Here is a 20709-nt window from a genome sequence, read left to right as displayed (position 1 = left end):
CTCCATTTTCAATGTTTTTTCTTCCATTCAAAATTTTCTAATCTGCATATCCCATCCAGACCCTCCTATATCTATATACCCCTCCACAACCTCCTATATCTGTTTACCAAATCCACACCCTCCTATACCTGTATACCCCCACCACACCCTCCTATATTTGAATATCCGATTTACACCCTCCTATATCTGTATACCCTATCCTGAGCCTTCTATATCTGGGTCAGGACCCCTAATGGACCTTGAGATGAGGAACTCAGATGACGTAATTAAAAAAAATATATTAGTCCGCCATACAATTGTGGATGCTGTGATTTAAAAATGGACATAAATGAACAACCAGATGCTCCGCAGGGCGCAGCTTTATACGACTGCAGAGGTTGAACCCTGAACAGTTGGGGCAAGTATGGACACAACATTCAAGCTGGATTCAGCTCTAAATTTGGATTGTGATTAAATAGTTGACGCAGCATAGGTTTCTGACACAGAATGAATGTGGTCTAATGGACTTAATTTTTTTTTGCCTTTGAGCAATTCACTATGCTGTTGAATATTAATCCTCTCAAAAAAATGTTTGAAGAATTTTTTTTTTTATTCATGAAATCTGAAATGAGAGAAAAATGGACCCCCCCCCCCATTTTTTTTCACATCCTCCTTTCCCTTATTCAAAAACTGATCTTAATTCAAATTTCTAATGGAGTTTGCAACAATAACTACTCAATTAAATACATCATAAAATATTAAAATGTAAAAAAGTGCTTGTTATAACTGAATGGTAAAGATTGTTTTAATTTTTCAGTTGGTAGTAAAAGTGAACATACATTTTATATTGTTTAAACAATGATTTAAGTTGATTCAACTACTACCTTCTGGACAAAGAAAGATAACTCCAATTGAAAATTTCTTGCTATGCAATTAGAAATTTTCTTGCTATTGCACAATACTGTGCAATTGAAGATTTCTTGCTATTGCTGAATACTGTGCAATTGAAAATTTCTTGCTATTGCACAATACTTAATATAATAATTTTGGACCAACTTGAAAACTGGGCCAAAAATAAAAAATGTAAGTATATTTTTAGATTCAGCATATTAAAGAACCCAAAGGATTCAATTCTTGTTAAAATCAAACTAAGTTTAATTTTTGACCCTTTGGACCTTAATGTAGACCAATTTCAAAACCGGACCAAAAATTAAGAATCTACATTCACAGTTAGATTCGGTATATCAAAGAACCCCTTTTATTTATTTTTCGATGAAATCGAACAAAGTTTAATTTTCGACCCTTTGGGCCCCTTATTCCTAATCTGTTGGGACCAAAACTTCCAAAATCAATCCCAACCTTCCTTTTATGGTCATTAACCTTGTGTTTTAATTTCATAGATTTCTATTGACTTATACTGAAGTTATGGTGCAAAAAACAAGAAAAATACTTATTTGGGCCCCTTTTTGGTCCCTAATTCCTAAACTGTTGGGATCTCATCTCCAAAAATCAATCCCAACCTTCCTTTTGTGGTCATTAACTTTGTGTCAAAACATCACTGATTTCTATTTATTTAAACTTAAGTTATAGTGCGAAAACCTAGAAAATGCTTATTTGGGCCCTTTTTGACCCCTAATTCCTAAACTGTTGGGACCAAAACTTCCAAAATCAATCCCAACCTTCCTTTCAAATTAAAATGAACTTTTACTAAAGTTAGAGTGCGAAAACTAAAAGTATTCGGACGACGACGACGACGCCAACATGATAGCAATATACGACCAAAAAATTAAAATTTTTGCGGTCGTATAAAAACTAGAGGCTCTAAAGAGCCTGTGTCGCTCACCTTGGTATATGTGAATAATAAACAAAGGAAGCAGATGGATTCATGACAAAATTGTGTTTGTACATCTTACTTTACTGAACATTCTTGCTGCTTACAATTATCTCTATCTATAATGATCTTGGAAAAGTAGTTTCAGTGGAAAATGTTAGTAAAAATTTACAAATTTTATGAAAATTGTTAAAAATTGACTATAAAGGACAATAACTCCTTAGGGGGTCAATTGACCATTTAGGTCATGTTTACTTTTTTTTAGGTCTTACTTTGCTGTACATTATTGCTCTTTACAGGAAATTTCAGGGCAGATATATCTTGACCTGATAAACAATTAAACTCAGTCAGATTTGCTCTAAATGCTTTGATTTTTGAGATATAAGCCAAAAACTGCATTTTACCCCTATGTTCTATATTTAGCTGTGGCGGCCATCTTGGTTGGATGGCCGAGTCACCGGACACATTTTTTAAACTACATACCCCAAAGATGATTGTGGCCAAGTTTGGATTAATTTAGCCCAGTAGTTTCAGGAGAAGATTTTTGTAAAAGATTACTAAGATTTACGAACTAGAGGCTCCCAAGAGCCTGTGTCGCTCACCTGTTAATGTGTTTACAGATGTTGGCCATCTTCGTTGGTAGGCGGGGTCATTAGACACTTTTTTTTTAAAAAGATACCCTAGTATTATGATTGTGGCCAAGTTTGGTTAAATTTGGCCAAGTAGTTTTAGAAATGATTTTTATACAAGTTACAAAAATGACGAAAAGTTGTTCAATATTGACTATAAAGGGCAATAACTCCTTAAGGGGTCCTCTAACAATTTTGATCATGCTGACTTATTGGTAGATCTTACTTTGCTGAACATAATTGCTGTTTACAGTTTATCTCTATCTATAATAGTATTCAAGATAATAACCAAAAACTGCAAAATTTCCTTAAAATCACCAATTTTAGGGCAGCAACCCGACAACAGGTTGTCCGATTCAATTGAAAATTTGTGAGGGGATATATCTTATTCTGATGGACATTAAAATCTTGAAAGATTTGCCCTAAATGTCTTAGTTTTAAAGATATAAAGCAAAAACTGCATTTTACCACTATGTTCTAATTTTAGCCATGTCGGCCATTTTGTTTGGAAGCTGGGTCATCGGACACATTTTATAAACTGTAAACCACAATGATAATTGTGGCCAAGTTTGGTTAAATTTGGCAAAGTAGTTTCAGAGAAGAAGATTTTTAGAAAAGTAACAAAAAATGACAAAAAGTTGTTAAAAAATTACTATAAAGGGCAATAACTCCTTAAGGGGTCGACTGACCATTTTGGTCATGTTGACTTATTTGTAGGTCTTACTTTGCTGAACATTATTGCTGTTTACAGTTTATCTCTATCTATAATAGTATTCAAGATAATAACCAAAAACAGCAAAAATTCCCTAAAATTACCAATTCAGGGGCAGTAACCCAACAACGGGTTGTCGGATTCATCTGCAAATTTGAGGGCAGATAGATCTTGACCTGATAAACAATTTTACCCCATGTCAGATTTGCTCTAAATGCTTTGGTTTTTGAGTTATGCCAGGATTTTTTAATTTGTTGGTTTACGGATCCGCCGACCTGATTTTGCCGATTTCCAGAATAAAAATAAAATTGACTTTTCATGCTTTTTTATTCCTGCCGACCCTAACAAATGCATTATTCCTGAAAAATAATTAAAATATCCTTTTTTTATGAAATGAAATGCATTAATCACTAACAGAATTGATAACACTTTCTGTTGTGAAAAAAAGAAAAACTTCCAGGTTACGTTTCTAAAAATAGACAAATCAATTATTAATGACCTTGAAATGTCGTTTGCGCAAATAATTTTGCGGAACGAAACCTGTGATTCAAAAGAATTACGCAATAAGTTCTGTTTCCCTTATTTGTCACCAGTCCGTAATATGCATCTTTTCATAGAAATAGACTTGTCCAAATGTGGACAGGTGGAAGTTTAAGACATCAAGTTAAAGTACTGAATTCAATATTATTAACAAATCATTCGAAATTATCTTGTTTCATAGATAATAAAAAAAATATCATCCATTTGGATAAAAAACGGGAATGCATGATAACAGATTTACCCGATATTCTCGTTTTTCCAGTGGACGAGTCTATAACGTTTTTGACACGTGTGTTGAAACTTGTTTTCGTACGAAGTTTTTACATTATTTTTTTTCTTTATCAGTTTGCGTGTTTGAAGATCATTATTCACCAAGTTTTCTGGAATTGATTAAGAGCTACGTGAATCTGTTTTTCTTGTTTGTGAAATGACGATTTAATTTCGTCTTTCAAGTATCCGTGCATCCCCCTTTTTTTACGGGAAATTATTAGACAATGTTATGCGATGTTTATTACAGCTGAGCAATAGTATTTCATCGAACTAAAATTTAAGAAATATGACAAAAAAGCATAACAAACATATTATTAGAAAGGTGAAATATATATTTATTTTGCGTATCTGTTTTATGTCTTGAAAGATATTTTTTCTTTTTTTTTCCCGACCGACCGACCCGACATTTTCATGGAGAAAATCCGTAAACCAACAAATTAAAAAACCGTGGCCTTATAAGCCAAAAACTGTTTTTCACCCCTATGCTCTATTTGTAGTCATGGCAGCCATCTTGGTTGGTTGGACGGGTCACCGGACACCATTTTTAAACTAGATACAGGGATGATTCCACTATATAGTTTAGGGCCGCTTAGCGGCCCTTAAATCTGCCAGCGGCCCCAAAAAAATGTTAGTGAATATAAATTCCCAATTCAGGAAAATAAAATAAAAATCGGTATTTCCGAAAAAGTTTCAGTCACCTATTACCGCAACTATAATTTTTCATAGTTTGTCGTCAAAACGTAGTAAAATCCGGATAAGAATGCTGACTAAGATCGCATTTTATTAACAACGATTTAATTATGTCAACGTGAGGTAAACAATTTTAGCAGCCGGATTCAATTGAATAAAATTTTATGGAAGTATTTGAATTCGCAAAAGTAGATCGCTTAGCAGGTTGATCAGAAACATGCTTTTTGTCAAAATTGGTGTCAAAGCAGACCTCGGCAAAGAAAAAATTCAAATTTTGATATAACATTGATGAATAAATTTTAATGGGCGCTGATCTTATAAAAGCAGATTGCCCAGCAGAGCCGTTTATGTAACTTGCTTAAATCCTGTTTTGTAAAAGAAATTATTTTATATTTTACTCTATTTCCTCAAAAGACAAAAGTTTGAGCGTTTTTGAAAATAATGTTGACGATGGACCATTCATGAAATGAGCCCCCCCCTGAAATACGATGTCATCATTATGGAACTATTTCAAAAGATATAAAAATGATCCAAATAATTTTAAAGTTCACTGGTGCCTGGTGCAATTGCTTTAAATATAAGTATATAACCTTTTGTAATTGCTTTTCTGAATTTGACAATTGGCCAGTTCAATTTGAAATCCATTTGAATCAAGGTAAGCTTATAAAGATGATCTGTTGAAAAAATACCGAATGGATGATTTTTTTCAGTGGTTAATATGGCAAGCCGTTTTGTTATTTAATCTAACTTCAAGATATCTCATAAACTTTATAAGATATCTTATATAATAGTTCATTATATATCTTATATAGTTTGTAAGATATCTTATAAAGTTTATAAGATATCTTACATGCATATGTTATAAAATTTATGAGATATCTTTTATAGTTTATAAGATATCTCATATAGTTTTCTTTATCAGATATGTTATAAATTGTATAAGATATCTTATAAACTATATAAAAGATATCTTATATAAAGTATATTTATAAGATATCTTATATACTATATAAGATTATTTAAGATATATCTTATTTCTCTAATTCTTCGTCAATTTATCCCTTTCTGCACACATTGTAATAAAAAATTTAATCAATGTGAGGTTCGTTTGATCTCAGTACTTCATTGGTTAAAATCCGATTATGACGTCGAATGTTCTTGCTTTCCTCTGAATTTCCTATTGTGACGGCATGAAAAAAGGCGATCATGTCTGATGAAGTCACATAGAAAGAACACATCTTTTTGCAGATCATTTGAAAAGAAGGAATAAGTGTGCCTGCATAATGTTAGAAAATCATTAGAGAAACAGATTCCACCACCAAATCTCGTGTAATACGATATTTATCCACTCTCGACAGTTAAATTTTAAATATTTAAAATGCTCGGGCAAGCCTTGCGTTTTAAATTTGAAAATTTAACTGTCGCGAGTGGATAAATATCGTATTACACTCGATGAAGTGGTAGAATCTATATATATTATATAAGATATATTATTAGAGACATCGTATAGAAATTATAAGATAATTCATATAATATATCTTATATAGTTTTCTTAAGATGATATCCAATAAACTATATAAGATATCTTGTATAAAAAATATTTATAAGATATTTCATATACTTAATGAGATATCTTATAAACTTTAGAAGATATCTTATAAAGTATATAAGATATCTTATAAGTATATAAGATATCTAAGTATAAAGTATATAAGATATCTTATAAAGTTTTTAAACTTTATAAGATATCTTATTAAATATATAAGATATCTCATATAATATAAGATATCTCATATAATATATAAGATAGCTTTAAAAAAAATAATTATGTAAGATATCTCATATATTAAATGAGATATCTTATAAAAATCTAATATGTTATATAAGATATCTTATATATTATGAGATAATTTGAAATTCGAATAAATAGCTAAACTGCTTAAGTGCCATAGGTTTATGTTAGCTGGTATATATATATGCCTTGTTTACCAAAGGTAAGATGATAGTGCATCATGTGCAATGGTATTCGTGGTATTCATGTATTACAACTTCCCTTGTCTGAATCCAATAACTTCTTCAAGCAGTGTTCAGGTGAAACTTAATATACATTTTCCGTTTTTACAGGTCAGGAAATGATATTATTTCGTTTTAGATTGTATGCATAAAAAATTCCCAATTGGGATAAAAATTCCCAATTTGATGTTCAAGGGACCCATTTGAAAACACCTGGAATAATCCCTGAGATACCCCAATGATGATTGTGGCCAAGTTTGGTTTAATTTGGCCCAGTAGTTTCAGAGGAGAAGATTTTTGTCAAAGTTAACGACGAAGGACGACGACGGACGACGGACGCAAAGTGATGGGAAAAGCTCACTTGGCCCTTCAGGCCAGGTGAGCTAAAAAGTCACTTATAATGGTTTTACATTTATTTTTAGTGTTGACTCGACCAATTTTGCACTTTTATTTTTTTTTTATTTTGCCCCCTCGACCCTTTTTTTTTACAAATTTTCTCGTTAAACAGATAAAATAAAAAGTCTGGCCTAATAGTTGAACACTGGTCATATACTATAAAATATTACCTTATGTGTTGTAATCAAGGGACTTGCATCTCCTTGTTCTACCAGACATCTTGTGATCAGTAGATATCCCTTCCTAGCAGCCCAATGTAAAGGTGTGTATCCATCTCTCTATAATATAACCAAATAACATGTAAATATTATGTACAATACTTTGTTGTCAATATCAATAATATACAACATATCCTACAACTGACATTCAAACTTGTCTGATAAACTGGACAATGTTTTGTAATATAAATATAAACAAAATATATATCACATGAACCAATGGTCAAAACTAAATAAAATGACCAGTCACACTTTGTATTTATATTGTATAAAAACAATAAATAAACATGTTTTGTTGTGAAATGTCAAAACTTCCATTAAACCTGATATCTTAAAAAAACAATTTTTTTCAAGAAATGTGTAAAATAATTATATTAATGGATTCAGTAGAATAAAACAAGTAAAATGAGACCCCACTTTATATGATTCTTACAAATATTTGTTTCGTTAAAACTAATTTTAAACAACAGAAATTAGTGTAGATTCAGTATACTCATTCATTCTAATAAAAAAATTTTTTTAAGAAACATGAAAAGGAGGAATATTTTCTAATTCAGAACAACAATACGAGTAAAATGAAACCCCACTTTATATAATTATTACAAATATTTGTTCATTAAAACTGTTTAATTAACAACATGATTTTGTGTAGATTAATAGTATTTGATCTGACTAAGTAGAAAACATACTTCTGTGATGTCGATCTTACATCCTCTATCAATGAGGAGTCTACAGATCTCCAGGCGTCCATACCTGGCAGCCGACATTAATGCTGTCCCTCCATACAACTGGAATAATACAACTGACATCAAAACTTGTCTGATAAACTGGACAATGTTGTGTAATAAATATAAACAAAATATATATCACATGAATCAGTGGTCAAAACTAAATAAAATGACCGGTCACACTTGTATTTATATTCTACATAAACAATAAATAAACATGTTTTGTTGTGAAATGTCAAAACTTCCATTAAACCTGATATCTTAAAAAAATATTTTTTTCAAGAAATGTGTAAAATAATTATATCAATGGATTCAGTAGAACAAAACAAGTAAAATGAGACCCCACTTTATATGATTCTTACAAATATTTGTTTGTTAAACTGTCTGATTAACAACAGGAATAAGTGTAGATTCAGTATAATTGTTCATTTTAATAAAATATTTTTTTAAGAAACATGAAAAGGAGTAATATTTTCTAATTCAGAACAATAATACGAGTAAAATGAGACCCCACTTGATATAATTATTACAAATATTTGTTCATTAAACTTGTCTAATTAATAACATGATTTATTGTAGATTAATCGTAATGTGATCAGACTAAGTAGATAACATACTGTATCTGTGATGTCGATGTTACATCCTCTATCAATGAGAAGACGACAGATCTCCAGGTGTCCTCCAATGGCAGTCAACATTAATGCTGTCAATCCATCATCCTGGAATAATACAACTGACATTAAAACTTGTCTGATAAACTGGACAATGTTGTGTAATAAATATAAACAAAATATATATCACATGAATCAGTGGTCAAAACTGAATAAAATGACCAGTCACACTTGTATTTATATTTTATATAAACAATAACTAAACATGTTTTGTTGTGAAATGTCAAAACTTCCATTAAACCTGATATCTTGAAAAAACATTTTTTTCAAGAAATGTGTAAAATAATTATATCAATGGATTCAGTAGAACAAAACAAGTAAAATGAGACCCCATTTTATATGATTCTTACACATATTTGTTCGTTAAAATTGTCTGATTAACAACATGAATTAGTGTAGATTCAGTATAATTGTTCATTTTTATAAAATATTTTTTTTAAGAAATATGAAAAGGAGTAATATTTTCTAATTCAGAACAATAATATGAGTAAAATGAGACCCAACTTGATATAATTATTACAAATATTTGTTCATTAACCTGTCTAATTAATAACATGATTTAGTGTAGATTAATAGTAATGTGATCAGACTAATTAGATAACATACATGTATGATGTCGATCTTACATCCTCTATCAATGAGGAGTCGACAGATCTCCAGGTGTCCTTCCCTGGCAGCCCATATTAATGCTGTCACTCCTCTACTCTGGAATAATACAACTGACATCAAAACTTGTCTGATAAACTGGACAATGTTGTGTAATAAATATAAACAAAATATATATCACATGAATCAGTGGTCAAAACTGAATAAAATGACCAGTCACACTTGTATTTATATTTTATATAAACAATAACTAAACATGTTTTGTTGTGAAATGTCAAAACTTCCATTAAACCTGATATCTTAAAAAAATATTTTTTTCAAGAAATGTGTAAAATAATTAAATCAATGGATTCAGTAGAACAAAACAAACAAAATGAGACCCCACTATATATGATTCTTACAAATATTTGTTCGTTAAAACTGTCTGATTAACAACAGGAATTAGTGTAGATTCAGTATAATTGTTCATTTTAATAAAATATTTTTTTTAAGAAATATGAAAAGGAGTAATATTTTCTAATTCAGAACAATAAAACGAGTAAAATGAGACCCCACTTGATATAACTATTACAAATATTTGTTCATTAAACTTGTCTAATTAACAACATGATTTAGTGTAGATTAATAGTAATGTGATCAGACTAAGTAGATAACATACTGCTGTGATGTCGATCTTACATCCTCTATCAATGAGGTGTCTACAGATCTCCAGGTGTCCTATCCTGGCAGCAGACATTAATGCTGTCCATCCCCAACCCTGGAATAATACAACTGACATCAAAACTTGTCTGATAAACTGGACAATGTTGTGTAATAAATATAAACAAAATAGATATCACATGAATCAGTGGTCAAAACTGAATAAAATGACCAGTCACACCTGTATTTATATTGATCATAAACAACTGTTTTTTTTTTTTTGTGAGATGTCAAAACTTCCATCAGAACTGTCATGTTAATTTTTTTTTTTTTTTTTTTTTTTTAAGAAATGAACAAAATATTTATATCAATGGATTCATTACAATTCTCTGAGTAAAATGACATATCACTTTATATAATTCTAACAAGTATTTGTTAATATAATGATTAAATCTGTCTGATTAACATGATTCAGAATAATGATCAATTTTTTAAAAAGTAACTTTTTCAAAGAAATATGCAAAATAGTTACATTTCCTGATTTAGCACTAGGAGACAAACAAAATGAGACCCCACTTTATATGATTCTTACAATTATTTGTTGTCCATTCAACCTGTCTAATTAACAACACAATTTTGTATATATTAAGGAATGTGGTCGAAGTGAAGCAATAACATACATGTGTGATATTTGTTTTACACCTGCTGTTAACCTTGGTGTAAATATTCAAATTAGAACTTTTTCAACTATAATTCAAAACAAACATAAACAATTAATGAGAGAAAAAAAATACCTTTACTTACTTTTTTCTCTCATTTAAACTGTTAAATTAAAAACAGATTTTGATTTAATATCGAATTCAGTATAATGATATAAAATATCAGTTTCCATACAGATATATTATTATATTATGTTCAGAAGTAACTTGTAGCTATGTGTTTTATACTGCTAATGTACAATCTGTTATGTTCTGAAGTAACTTGCAGTTGTGTGTTTTATTCTGCTAATGTACAATATGTTATGTTCTGAAGTAACTTGTGGTTGTATATTTTATACTGCTGATGTACAATCTGTTATGTTCTGAAGAAACTTGTAGTTATGTGTTTTATACTGCTGGTGTACAATCTGTTATGTTCTGAAGTAACTTGTATTTGTATATTTTATACTGTTTGTGTATAATTTGTTATGTTCTGAGGTAACTTGTATTTGTATGTTTATACTGCTGGTGTACAATCTGTTATGTTCTGAAGTAACTTGTAGTTATGTGTTTTATACTGCTGGTGTATCATTTGTTATGTTCTGAAGTAACTTGTGGTTGTATGTTTATACTGCTGGTGTACAATCTGTTATGTTCTGAAGTAACTTGTGGTTGTATGTTTATACTGCTGGTGTACAATCTGTTATGTTCTGAAGTAACTTGTGGTTGTATGCTTATACTGCTGGTGTATAATTTGTTATGTTCTGAGGTAACTTGTATTTGTATGTTTATACTGCTGGTGTACAATCTGTTATGTTCTGAAGTAACTTGTAGTTATGTGTTTTATACTGCTTGTGTATAATTTGTTATGTTCTGAAGTAACTTGTGGTTGTATGTTTATACTGCTGGTGTACAATCTGTTATGTTCTGAAGTAACTTGTAGTTATGTGTTTTATACTGCTTGTGTATAATTTGTTATGTTCTGAGGTAACTTGTATTTGTATGTTTATACTGCTGGTGTACAATCTGTTATGTTCTGAAGTAACTTGTGGTTGTATGTTTATACTGCTGGTGTACAATCTGTTATGTTCTGAAGTAACTTGTGGTTGTATGTTTATACTGCTGGTGTACAATCTGTTATGTTCTGAAGTAACTTGTGGTTGTATGTTTATACTGCTGGTGTACAATCTGTTATGTTCTGAAGTAACTTGTAGTTATGTGTTATATACTGCTGGTGTATCATTTGTTATGTTCTGAGGTAACTTGTATTTGTATGTTTATACAGCTGGTGTACAATCTGTTATGTTCTGAGGTAACTTGTATTTGTATGTTTATACTGCTGGTGTACAATCTGTTATGTTCTGAAGTAACTTGTATTTGTATATTTTATACTGCAAGTGTACAATCTGTTATGTTCTGAAGTAACTTGTATTTGTATGTTTATACTGCTGGTGTACAATCTGTTATGTTCTGACGTAACTTGTAGTTTTATGTTCTATACTGCTGATGTACAATCTGTTATGTTCTGAGGTAACTTGTAGTTGTGTGTTTTATATTTCTTATGTACAATTTGTTCTGTTCTGAAGTAACTTGTAGTTGTGTGTTTTATATTTCTTATGTACAATTTGTTCTGTATTGAAGTAACTTGTAGTTGTGTGTTTTATACTGCTGGTGTAAAATCCGTTATGTTCTGAAGTAATTTGTAGTTGTGTGTTTGATACTGCTAATGTACAATCTGTTATGTTCTGAAGTAATTTGTAGTTGTGTGTTTTATATTTCTTATGTACAATTTGTTCTGTTCTGAAGTAACTTGTAGTTGTGTGTTTTATACTGCTGGTGTAAAATCCGTTATGTTCTGAAGTAATTTGTAGTTGTGTGTTTGATACTGCTGGTGTACAATTTATTATGTTCTGAAGTAATTTGTTGTTGTGTGTTTTATATTTCTTATGTACTATTTATTCTGTTCTGAAGTAACTTGTAGTTGTGTGTTTTATACTGCTGGTGTACAATCTGTTATGTTCTGAAGTACAGCGAAACCTGTCTAAACCGAACACCCACGGGACCTTGTGTTTTGTTCGGTTTTCACAGGTGTTCGGATTGTAGAGGTAAACGGAAGTCGACACCAAAATAATTTAGACATTTACTGACAAGGGATAATAGGTGACACAACAGACGACAGTTTATTTTTGTGTTGATTTAGATGTAAATGTAAAAATATAAGAAGATGACGTTTTGCTACATTTTTGTTTACAAATCAAACGCCACTCCGTCACTCACGCTCGTCGTTATAAGATGTCCGACGTGGAGCGATTTTGCTTTTTATAATTATTTTCTCATCCGTTCATTCACTAACCAATTCAGATTCACAGTCACTGTGAAATGAAGATTCCGTAGTTGAATCGGGAACGTCATTGTACACACGAGTTCTCGGACTAAACTGGTCACCCGCTGGTTGATACTTCGGCACACGATAGGAGTGAAACAACAGCAGGGATCCAGTTTATTCTTGGACTTTATCGTTGCTAAATAGCTAACGGAGGTCGTTGGGAGCATTCGAATCAAATATATAGGGCCTCTAAAGGGAATCCGGATATCGAAATCGATTGACCTTATTGTGTTGCACGACTTCTTAATCCAGTGATAGGCTTTAAAACTATTATTTAATTAAACAGTTTAACTACAGAATGACAGTTACGATTTTGTGGCCGTAATTATTTGAGTAACGTGCATTTAATTAACCTGAGGGAAAGTTCCTTTCTTGTCATTATCGGCGATGGGGTACCTGATCAGTTTAACGTTTCTTTACAACAAAAAAATCACTTTATACATGGACACAAACATGCTAATTAGTTTGTAATAACAACTCACAAGTTCATTAAACCTCAAATACCCTCGGGGATACTCTGCCATCCTGTGTTTGTTTAATTAAATCATGCAAATAATTAATAATATTTTAGTGTTTTGATTGGTATTGATCGATTTTGACAGGTAATTTTTAAATATAAATTTACTAACGAGCCTTCAAAAAGCGTTCGGAATTCGGTGTTGACAGGGTTCGTCTTTTTCAGGTTAGATTAACGTTAATTGATAGGGAAATTTTTTGGGACTTTGAAAATTGTTCGGTTTAAACTGAAATTCGGTTTTATCAGGGTTCGGTTTACCCAGGTTTCACTGTAATTTGTAGTTTTGTGTTTTATATTTCTTATGTACAATTTGTTCTGTTCTGAAGTAACTTGTGTGTTTTATACTGCTGGTGTACAATCTGTTATGTTCTGAAGTAATTTGTAGTTGTGTGTTTTATATTTCTTATGAACAATTTGTTCTGTTCTGAAGTAACTTGTAGTTGTGTGTTTTATACTGCTGGTGTACAATCTGTGATGTTCTGAAGTAACTTGTAGTTGTGTGTTTTATATTTCTTATGTACAATTTGTTCTGTTCTGAAGAACATGTAGTTGTGTGTTTTATACTGCTGGTGTACAATATGTTATATTCTGAAGTAACTTGTGGTTGTGTGTTTTATATTTCTTATGTACAATTTGTTCTGTTCTGAAGTAACTTGTAGTTGTGTGTTTTATACTGCTGGTGTACAATCTGTTATGTTCTGAAGTAATTTGTAGTTGTGTGTTTTATATTTCTTATGTACAATTTGTTCTGTTCTGAAGAACATGTAGTTGTGTGTTTTTTTTACTGCTTATGTAAAATCTGTTATGTTCTGAGGTAACTTGTAGTTGTGTGTTTTATACTGTTGGTGTACAATTTGTTATGCTCTGAAGTAACTTGTAGTTGTGTGTTTTATACTGCTGGTGTACAATTTGTTTTGTTCTGAAGTAATTTGTAGAACTTTGTTTGTTTTATACTGCTTATGTACAATCTGTTATGTTCTGAAGTAATTTGTAGAACTTTCTTTGTTTTATTCTGCTTATGTACAATCTGTTATGTTCTGAAGCAACTTGTTTTTTTATTTTTTATACTTCTATTATTATAGTTCTAAAGTAAATTGTTGTCGTGTGTTTATGTACAATATTCAAAATTTTGAAGTTACTTGTAGTTTTCACTGTTTCACTGTGCTTTAATTTTAAGTAACATGTAGTTTTGTGTCTTTTTTTGTTCATGTACCATAAAAGGCAGTATCTTCAAATGATTTTTCTATGAATTATTAAAATAAGGTAGTTTTGAATGTGAATATTTTACTTACATCTCGATTATCGATGTCTGCACCATTCTGTAGACATAATTTTAAGGCTTTTATATCTCCAACTATAGCAGCTGTAGTAAGTTTCTGTAAGTAAAACATAGAAATCACATTTAATTTTGATAATCAATGTCTGCACCATTCTGTAGACATAATTTTAAGGCTTCTATATCTCTATTCCCAGCAGCTGTAGTAAGTTTCTGTAAGTAAACCGTAATAAAAATATATTGTAATGAATGTCCTTACTGTTAAATTAGGTAATAATTATGTTTTCTTCTCTTTAGCAATGACTACATAAATTAGTAGTATCCTTCCTTCAAATAACAGACAGAGAGCTCGAGGAATTCTTTTAATAGCATAAAATTGTTGGGATTTATGCATATTATATTATCAAGAAAAACACCAAAAGTGCACACACTGAAATGTCTCGCCTTCTTTACTAATCATTGATATTATGTTGATAGTCCTAAATAAAAAGCTTTATCACAACTGTCACATAAACTTAACATTAACCAAGAAAACTAAACATTGACCAATGAACCATGAAAATGAGGTCAAGGCATGTACAGCTAACAATTCTTCCAAACAACAGATATAGTTGACCTATTGGTTATAGTTTAAGAAAACCAGACCAAAACACAAAAACTTAACACTGAGCAATGAACTGTGAAAATGAGGTCAAGGTCAAATAAAACCTGTGCGATTGACATATACATCATAAAATATTTCCATACAACAAATATAGTTGACATACATGACATATTGCATAAAGTATTAAATAAAAAGACCAAAACTCAAAAACTGAACTTTGACCACTGAACCATGAAAATGCGGTCATGGTCAGATGACACCTGCCAGCTAGACATGTACACCTTACAATCATTCCATACACCAAATATGGTAAACCTATTGCATACAGTATAAGAAAAACAGACCAAAACACAAAAACCTTACTGTAACCACTGAACCATGAAAATGAGTTCAAGGTCAGATGACACCTGCCAGTTGGACATATACACTTTGACGGTCCTTCGATACACTGAATATACTAGATCTATTGCTTATAGTATTTGAGATATGGACCTGACCACCAAAACTTAACCTTGTTCACTGATTCATGAAATGAGGTCGAGGTCAAGTGAAAACTGTCTAACGGGCATGAAGACCTTGCAAGGTACACACATACCAAATGAACCATGGAAATGAGGTCAAGGACATTGGACATGTGACTGACGGAAACTTCATAACATGAGGCATCTGTAACAAAGTATGAAGCATCCAGTTTTTCAACCTTCTAAAATATAAAGCTTTTAAGATGTTAGCCGCCATCGGATCACTACCCCTATGTCGAGCTTTCTGCAACTTAAGTCGCAGGCTCGACAAAATTGTTAACCTTCAAACAAAATTTTTTTTTATAAAATTATGGACTAGATTTGGCATATTCTTGAATTTTCTTTCTTGTAGTATTTTCTGGACTTTGACCTTTGTCCTTTTAAAGATATGTTATACACTTAGTCCTTTAGTTGCCCCTACTTTTGTCCTTTTTAAGACATGTAGTTGTGTTTTTCATTCACTAAGTCCTTTAATTGCCTTTTGAAGACATGTAGTTGTGTTTCATTCACTTATTCCTTTAATTGCCCCTAGGTACTTTCTCATCCTTTTTCATATCAGCTAGTAGAAATCTCTCTATTAACTTAGGCCGAGAAAAAAAAGATCCGTGTTTCCGGTAACCCGACCGACCCTGTTTTTTAGCCCCGACCCTAACTTTTTTATTGGATCTTCCAAAAAAAAAAAATAAAAAAAATTTATCAACCGACCCTGTTTTTGACACAGGCTTCTGATAGATGACATAATATTTTTTCTCTCTTGCTTCCTCTTGCATAGAAAGCCAGTAAAACATTTTATTAATGTCAAAAGGTATTCCAAATAGGTTAAAATCCAAGAAATTTGCACAGCAGGTGCTTCAAAAACATGATAATTTTCCGGATTTCATTTACGATGTCAAAAAAAAAAAAAAAAAAAAAAAAAGAATTCCGACCTACCGACCCTATTTTTCAAAATGTTTTACCGGAAACACATATCTTTTTTTTTTAGGCCTTACTTAAAGAGATACATATATAAATGTATGTAGACTGAATAAATGTAGATGTGGGATATAATAAAGCAATGAGAATGTAACCTAACAAGAAAAAAAGTGTGTTGTATCAGTCGGCTCTTTATACCATAAAATAGATTGGTCGTATTCAACTCACATGAACTTAACAATGGCAAGGGGAGATAACTTCTGTATTTTTTTTTATGTAGAAAAATTGTCCCAATATTTTTTTCAAATAACTCTACAGACCTACTTAGAGTTACAAATAAACAAGGATTCTGAAGGTACTACATAAATAATACACTATCTCCCACCACCTACTTTTAGAATCTTTTATTCACCTTGCACCTTGCATTGTCCCAGTTTTGTATTTTTTTGTTTTTGGAATAGGTAGTTTGGTAGTTCACTTAGAATTCTACTAGTTTTTATCTCAAGTTATCACATACTTGTATCTAATTGTACACTAATGGGGAACAAAACTACAAATGACAAGGAGACTATTAAGTAAATCTTACCTCATTCCAACTTTCCATTATAGCCTTAAAATAGAAAAGAAAAGTTATATTTAATATATACCGTTGAGTTTTAATTAAGGTATTTGTGTTATTGCCAATTGAAAAAAACATGATCACTATGGGTGGTAAAATACTGACCTAATATTTTTATCTTCTTATTTCATTCAAATAATATATTATAGCATTGAAACAGTCATTTATCTCAACTTTTCTGCACTATTTATAGTTTAATAATGAACTGAACTCAAAACCTTGAAGATTTAATCACATACCTGAATGAGGTACAAATGTATTCTACAAGCAGGGTGTGACTGAATGAGGTACAAATGTATTCTACAAGCAGGGTGTGACTTTTTCCATCAAACACCAGAACATCTATTGCACTTTCCCAGGTCTAAGAATGTCAAAAGTTTTATTTACCAGCATTAAGACACACATAAAGAACAATATTAAATATCATATTGCAGCTTCTCGAAACATTATCAATAATCAACTAGACCAGTCACATTAAATTTAATCATTTTTTATTCTGTATGTGTCTGTTGAAAGACAGGACCTATAACGTAGTGGCTGTATTTAGAAGCTGTGTATTCTACATACAGGGTGTGACTCTTTCCACAGCCAGGACCTATAACGTAGTGGCTGTATTTAGAAGCTGTGTATTCTACATACAGGGTGTGACTCTTTCCACAGACAGGACCTATAACGTAGTGGCTGTAGTTAGAAGCTGTGTATTCTACATACAGGGTGTGACTCTTTCCACAGACAGGACCTATAACGTAGTGGCTGTATTTAGAAGCTGTGTATTCTACATACAGGGTGTGACTCTTTCCACAGACAGGACCTATAACGTAGTGGCTGTAGTTAGAAGCTCAGTGTACCATATTTGTTTTTCCTTCATTGTTGTAGTAGGCTGTTGATTTTTTCTTTTGAAATGTTTCACATTTTATCATACCAAGGCTATTTATAGATGATTATATGGTATGGGTTTTGCTCATTGTTGAAGGCTGTTGGACAAACTGTAATTGTTTATATAATTATTCTTTAGTCTAGGAATATGTGTATCATTGTTATTCATCACATGAACTTTCATGAACATTTTCTTTATACAATGAATTTGAATAATTTTAAACTATTGGGTAACAGAAAGAAGTTGCACAGCTTAAACAACAAGAATGTGTCCTAAGTACACAGATGCCCATTCCGCATTATAATGTTCTATGTTCAGTGGACCGTGAACTGGGAGTAATCTCTAATTTAGAAAGATCATATCATAAGGAACATGTATACTAAGTTTCAAGTTGATTGGACTTCAAGTTCATCAAAAACTTTAACCTGAAGCAGGACCAGACTTGGGGTAATTGTAATTGTAATTGTTAATCAGCTGTAATTGATTACAATTTTTCAAGTAATCAGTGTAATCATTAATCAGCCAAAAATCTGATTACCTGTAATTTAATTTAATCAATTACTTCTCAAAATACCCTGTAATCATGATTACTTTTTGATTACATTCTGATTACAATGAAAAAAAAACTTAAATTGTGTTTTTGGTCATTAAATGAACCTCTTTGTTATTCATATTTGATAATTTTTTAACATACTAAAATGGTTTGGTTACTTTAAGCATGTCTACTTCAGTAAAAAATAAACTGTTACAGTATTGAAAAGTCATCATTAGCCTAAGCAGAGACATATAATACAATTATATACCTTTTATCTTAGTAAAAGATTTTGTACATACATGTATATTCATCGTTTTATAATGATCTTCATATTAATATTTGATAATAACTGTTATATATTCAAGTAATACTTTTCTTTAACCCTGAATTATAATCTTTTGTTAATTTTTGTGATTTTTGTCAACTTTGAATTGACAGGTAGGAGACTAATTAAGGTTTGTTTTTATTGCAATTACCAAAAGAGTATAGCTGTAGGGAAATATATATGATAAAAAATAAATCAGACATGAAAATTTATCTAATTAGCACAAACCAAATTAAAAGTTGGACAAATATGTTGTTTAAAATTTTTAAAAATGTACATGTAAAATGCAATGATTTTTAGTACAACTACTTCCATATTGTTTACAATTTGATTAATCATTTCTATTAAAATTTAACATGGTTTTAACTGGTAACTTTATTTTCATCCATATTTAAACTTCCATAAACTGCAACTTGGAATACATGTAAATTATGAAAGAGGTCAGAAGACAAACAAAAAAACTCTTGATTATGATATATCTTTATTAAATTTAATTCAAAATAATTCAGAGATCATTGGTGATAAAGTGTAATGTATATATATGTAGTGAAATTTGGTATTTATCTAAATAGATGAAGTTTAATTTGAAGTTATCATTTTATAATTGAACCAAATAAAATACTTTCTCAAAAATGCTATAGTTATATATATTGAATGTTAATTCATTCACATCATTCAAAATGTTTTGTTTTTAAATTCATTGTAATCAGATGTAATCAGGATTACTTTGCCAATGTAATCATTAATTTAATCAGATACTTTCAGAAATGATGTAATCATTAATTTAATTTAATCGTACAAATGACAAAGTAATTGTAATTTAATCAATTACATTGAAAGTAATCGGACCCATCTCTGAGCAGGACAGACGGACCAACGGACGGAAGATCAGACGAACAGACGGACCCAGATCAAAAAACATAATGCCCATAAATGGGGCAAAAAAAATTGCTAACATTCTACAAATCAACATTTTCAAGCTGTTCATCAAATATAAAATCATTCCCTTCCATAGAAGCCAAGAAAAAGAAATTTTCATTGTACAATAAGTGTTGTATAATTTCAAACTATCAACCAGTAGGATGTGGCTGTACGACAGATGTGAAAACATGAAGTGGCTGTATGACAGATATGAAAACAGAAAGCGGATGTATGACAGATGTGAAACCAGGAAGTGGATGTATTACAGATGTGAAAACAGGAAGTGGCTGTATGGCATATGTGAAAACAGGAAGTGACTGTACAGCAGATGTGAAAAAAAGGAAGTGGCTGTATGGCATATGTGAAAACTATCTACTCTGACTCTGTATTGATTTACCTCATTTTGGGGAAGCAGCAAATATTAATTTTCAAGTCTTTGGTTTAACTGTCCAGGATTCAAACCCACCACCTCCCACACTAAAAGTTAACACAATACCACAACACCATGAAGATCTTTGGTTTAACTGTCCAGGGTTTAAACCCACCACCTCCCACACTAAAAGTTAACACAATACTACAACACCGTGAAGATCTTT

The 20709-nt window shown here is 31.0% G+C and overlaps 1 protein-coding gene and 1 long non-coding RNA gene across 2 annotated transcripts in view; both read right to left on the bottom strand.

Moving 5' to 3' along the window:
* The window catches only part of LOC139497802 (death-associated protein kinase 1-like), a 67537-nt gene extending 57476 nt beyond the window's left edge, over positions 1 to 10061 (bottom strand). The window contains exons 1-5 of the mRNA XM_071286037.1: positions 9942 to 10061; positions 9284 to 9382; positions 8624 to 8725; positions 7968 to 8066; positions 7231 to 7338 (exon numbers count right to left, since the gene is read on the bottom strand). Of these exons, the coding sequence (XP_071142138.1) occupies positions 7231 to 7338; positions 7968 to 8066; positions 8624 to 8725; positions 9284 to 9382; positions 9942 to 10061 (528 nt within the window). The remainder of the gene's footprint in view (positions 1 to 7230; positions 7339 to 7967; positions 8067 to 8623; positions 8726 to 9283; positions 9383 to 9941) is intronic.
* Positions 10062 to 14814: 4753 nt separating this feature from the next.
* On the bottom strand, positions 14815 to 19462 carry LOC139498994 (uncharacterized). Its single transcript, XR_011658069.1, has 3 exons — positions 17695 to 19462; positions 17423 to 17446; positions 14815 to 14899 (listed from the first exon to the last, which is right to left on the bottom strand). It is a non-coding gene; the product is annotated as an uncharacterized lncRNA (long non-coding RNA).
* Between the last annotated feature and the right edge of the window lie 1247 nt (positions 19463 to 20709).

Source organism: Mytilus edulis, chromosome 12 (assembly GCF_963676685.1).
Source record: "Mytilus edulis chromosome 12, xbMytEdul2.2, whole genome shotgun sequence".
Classification (NCBI taxonomy): Eukaryota; Metazoa; Mollusca; class Bivalvia; order Mytilida; family Mytilidae; genus Mytilus; species Mytilus edulis.
The sequence above is the reverse complement of the archived record's forward strand: the minus strand, read 5'-3'. Positions and strand labels throughout refer to the sequence as shown.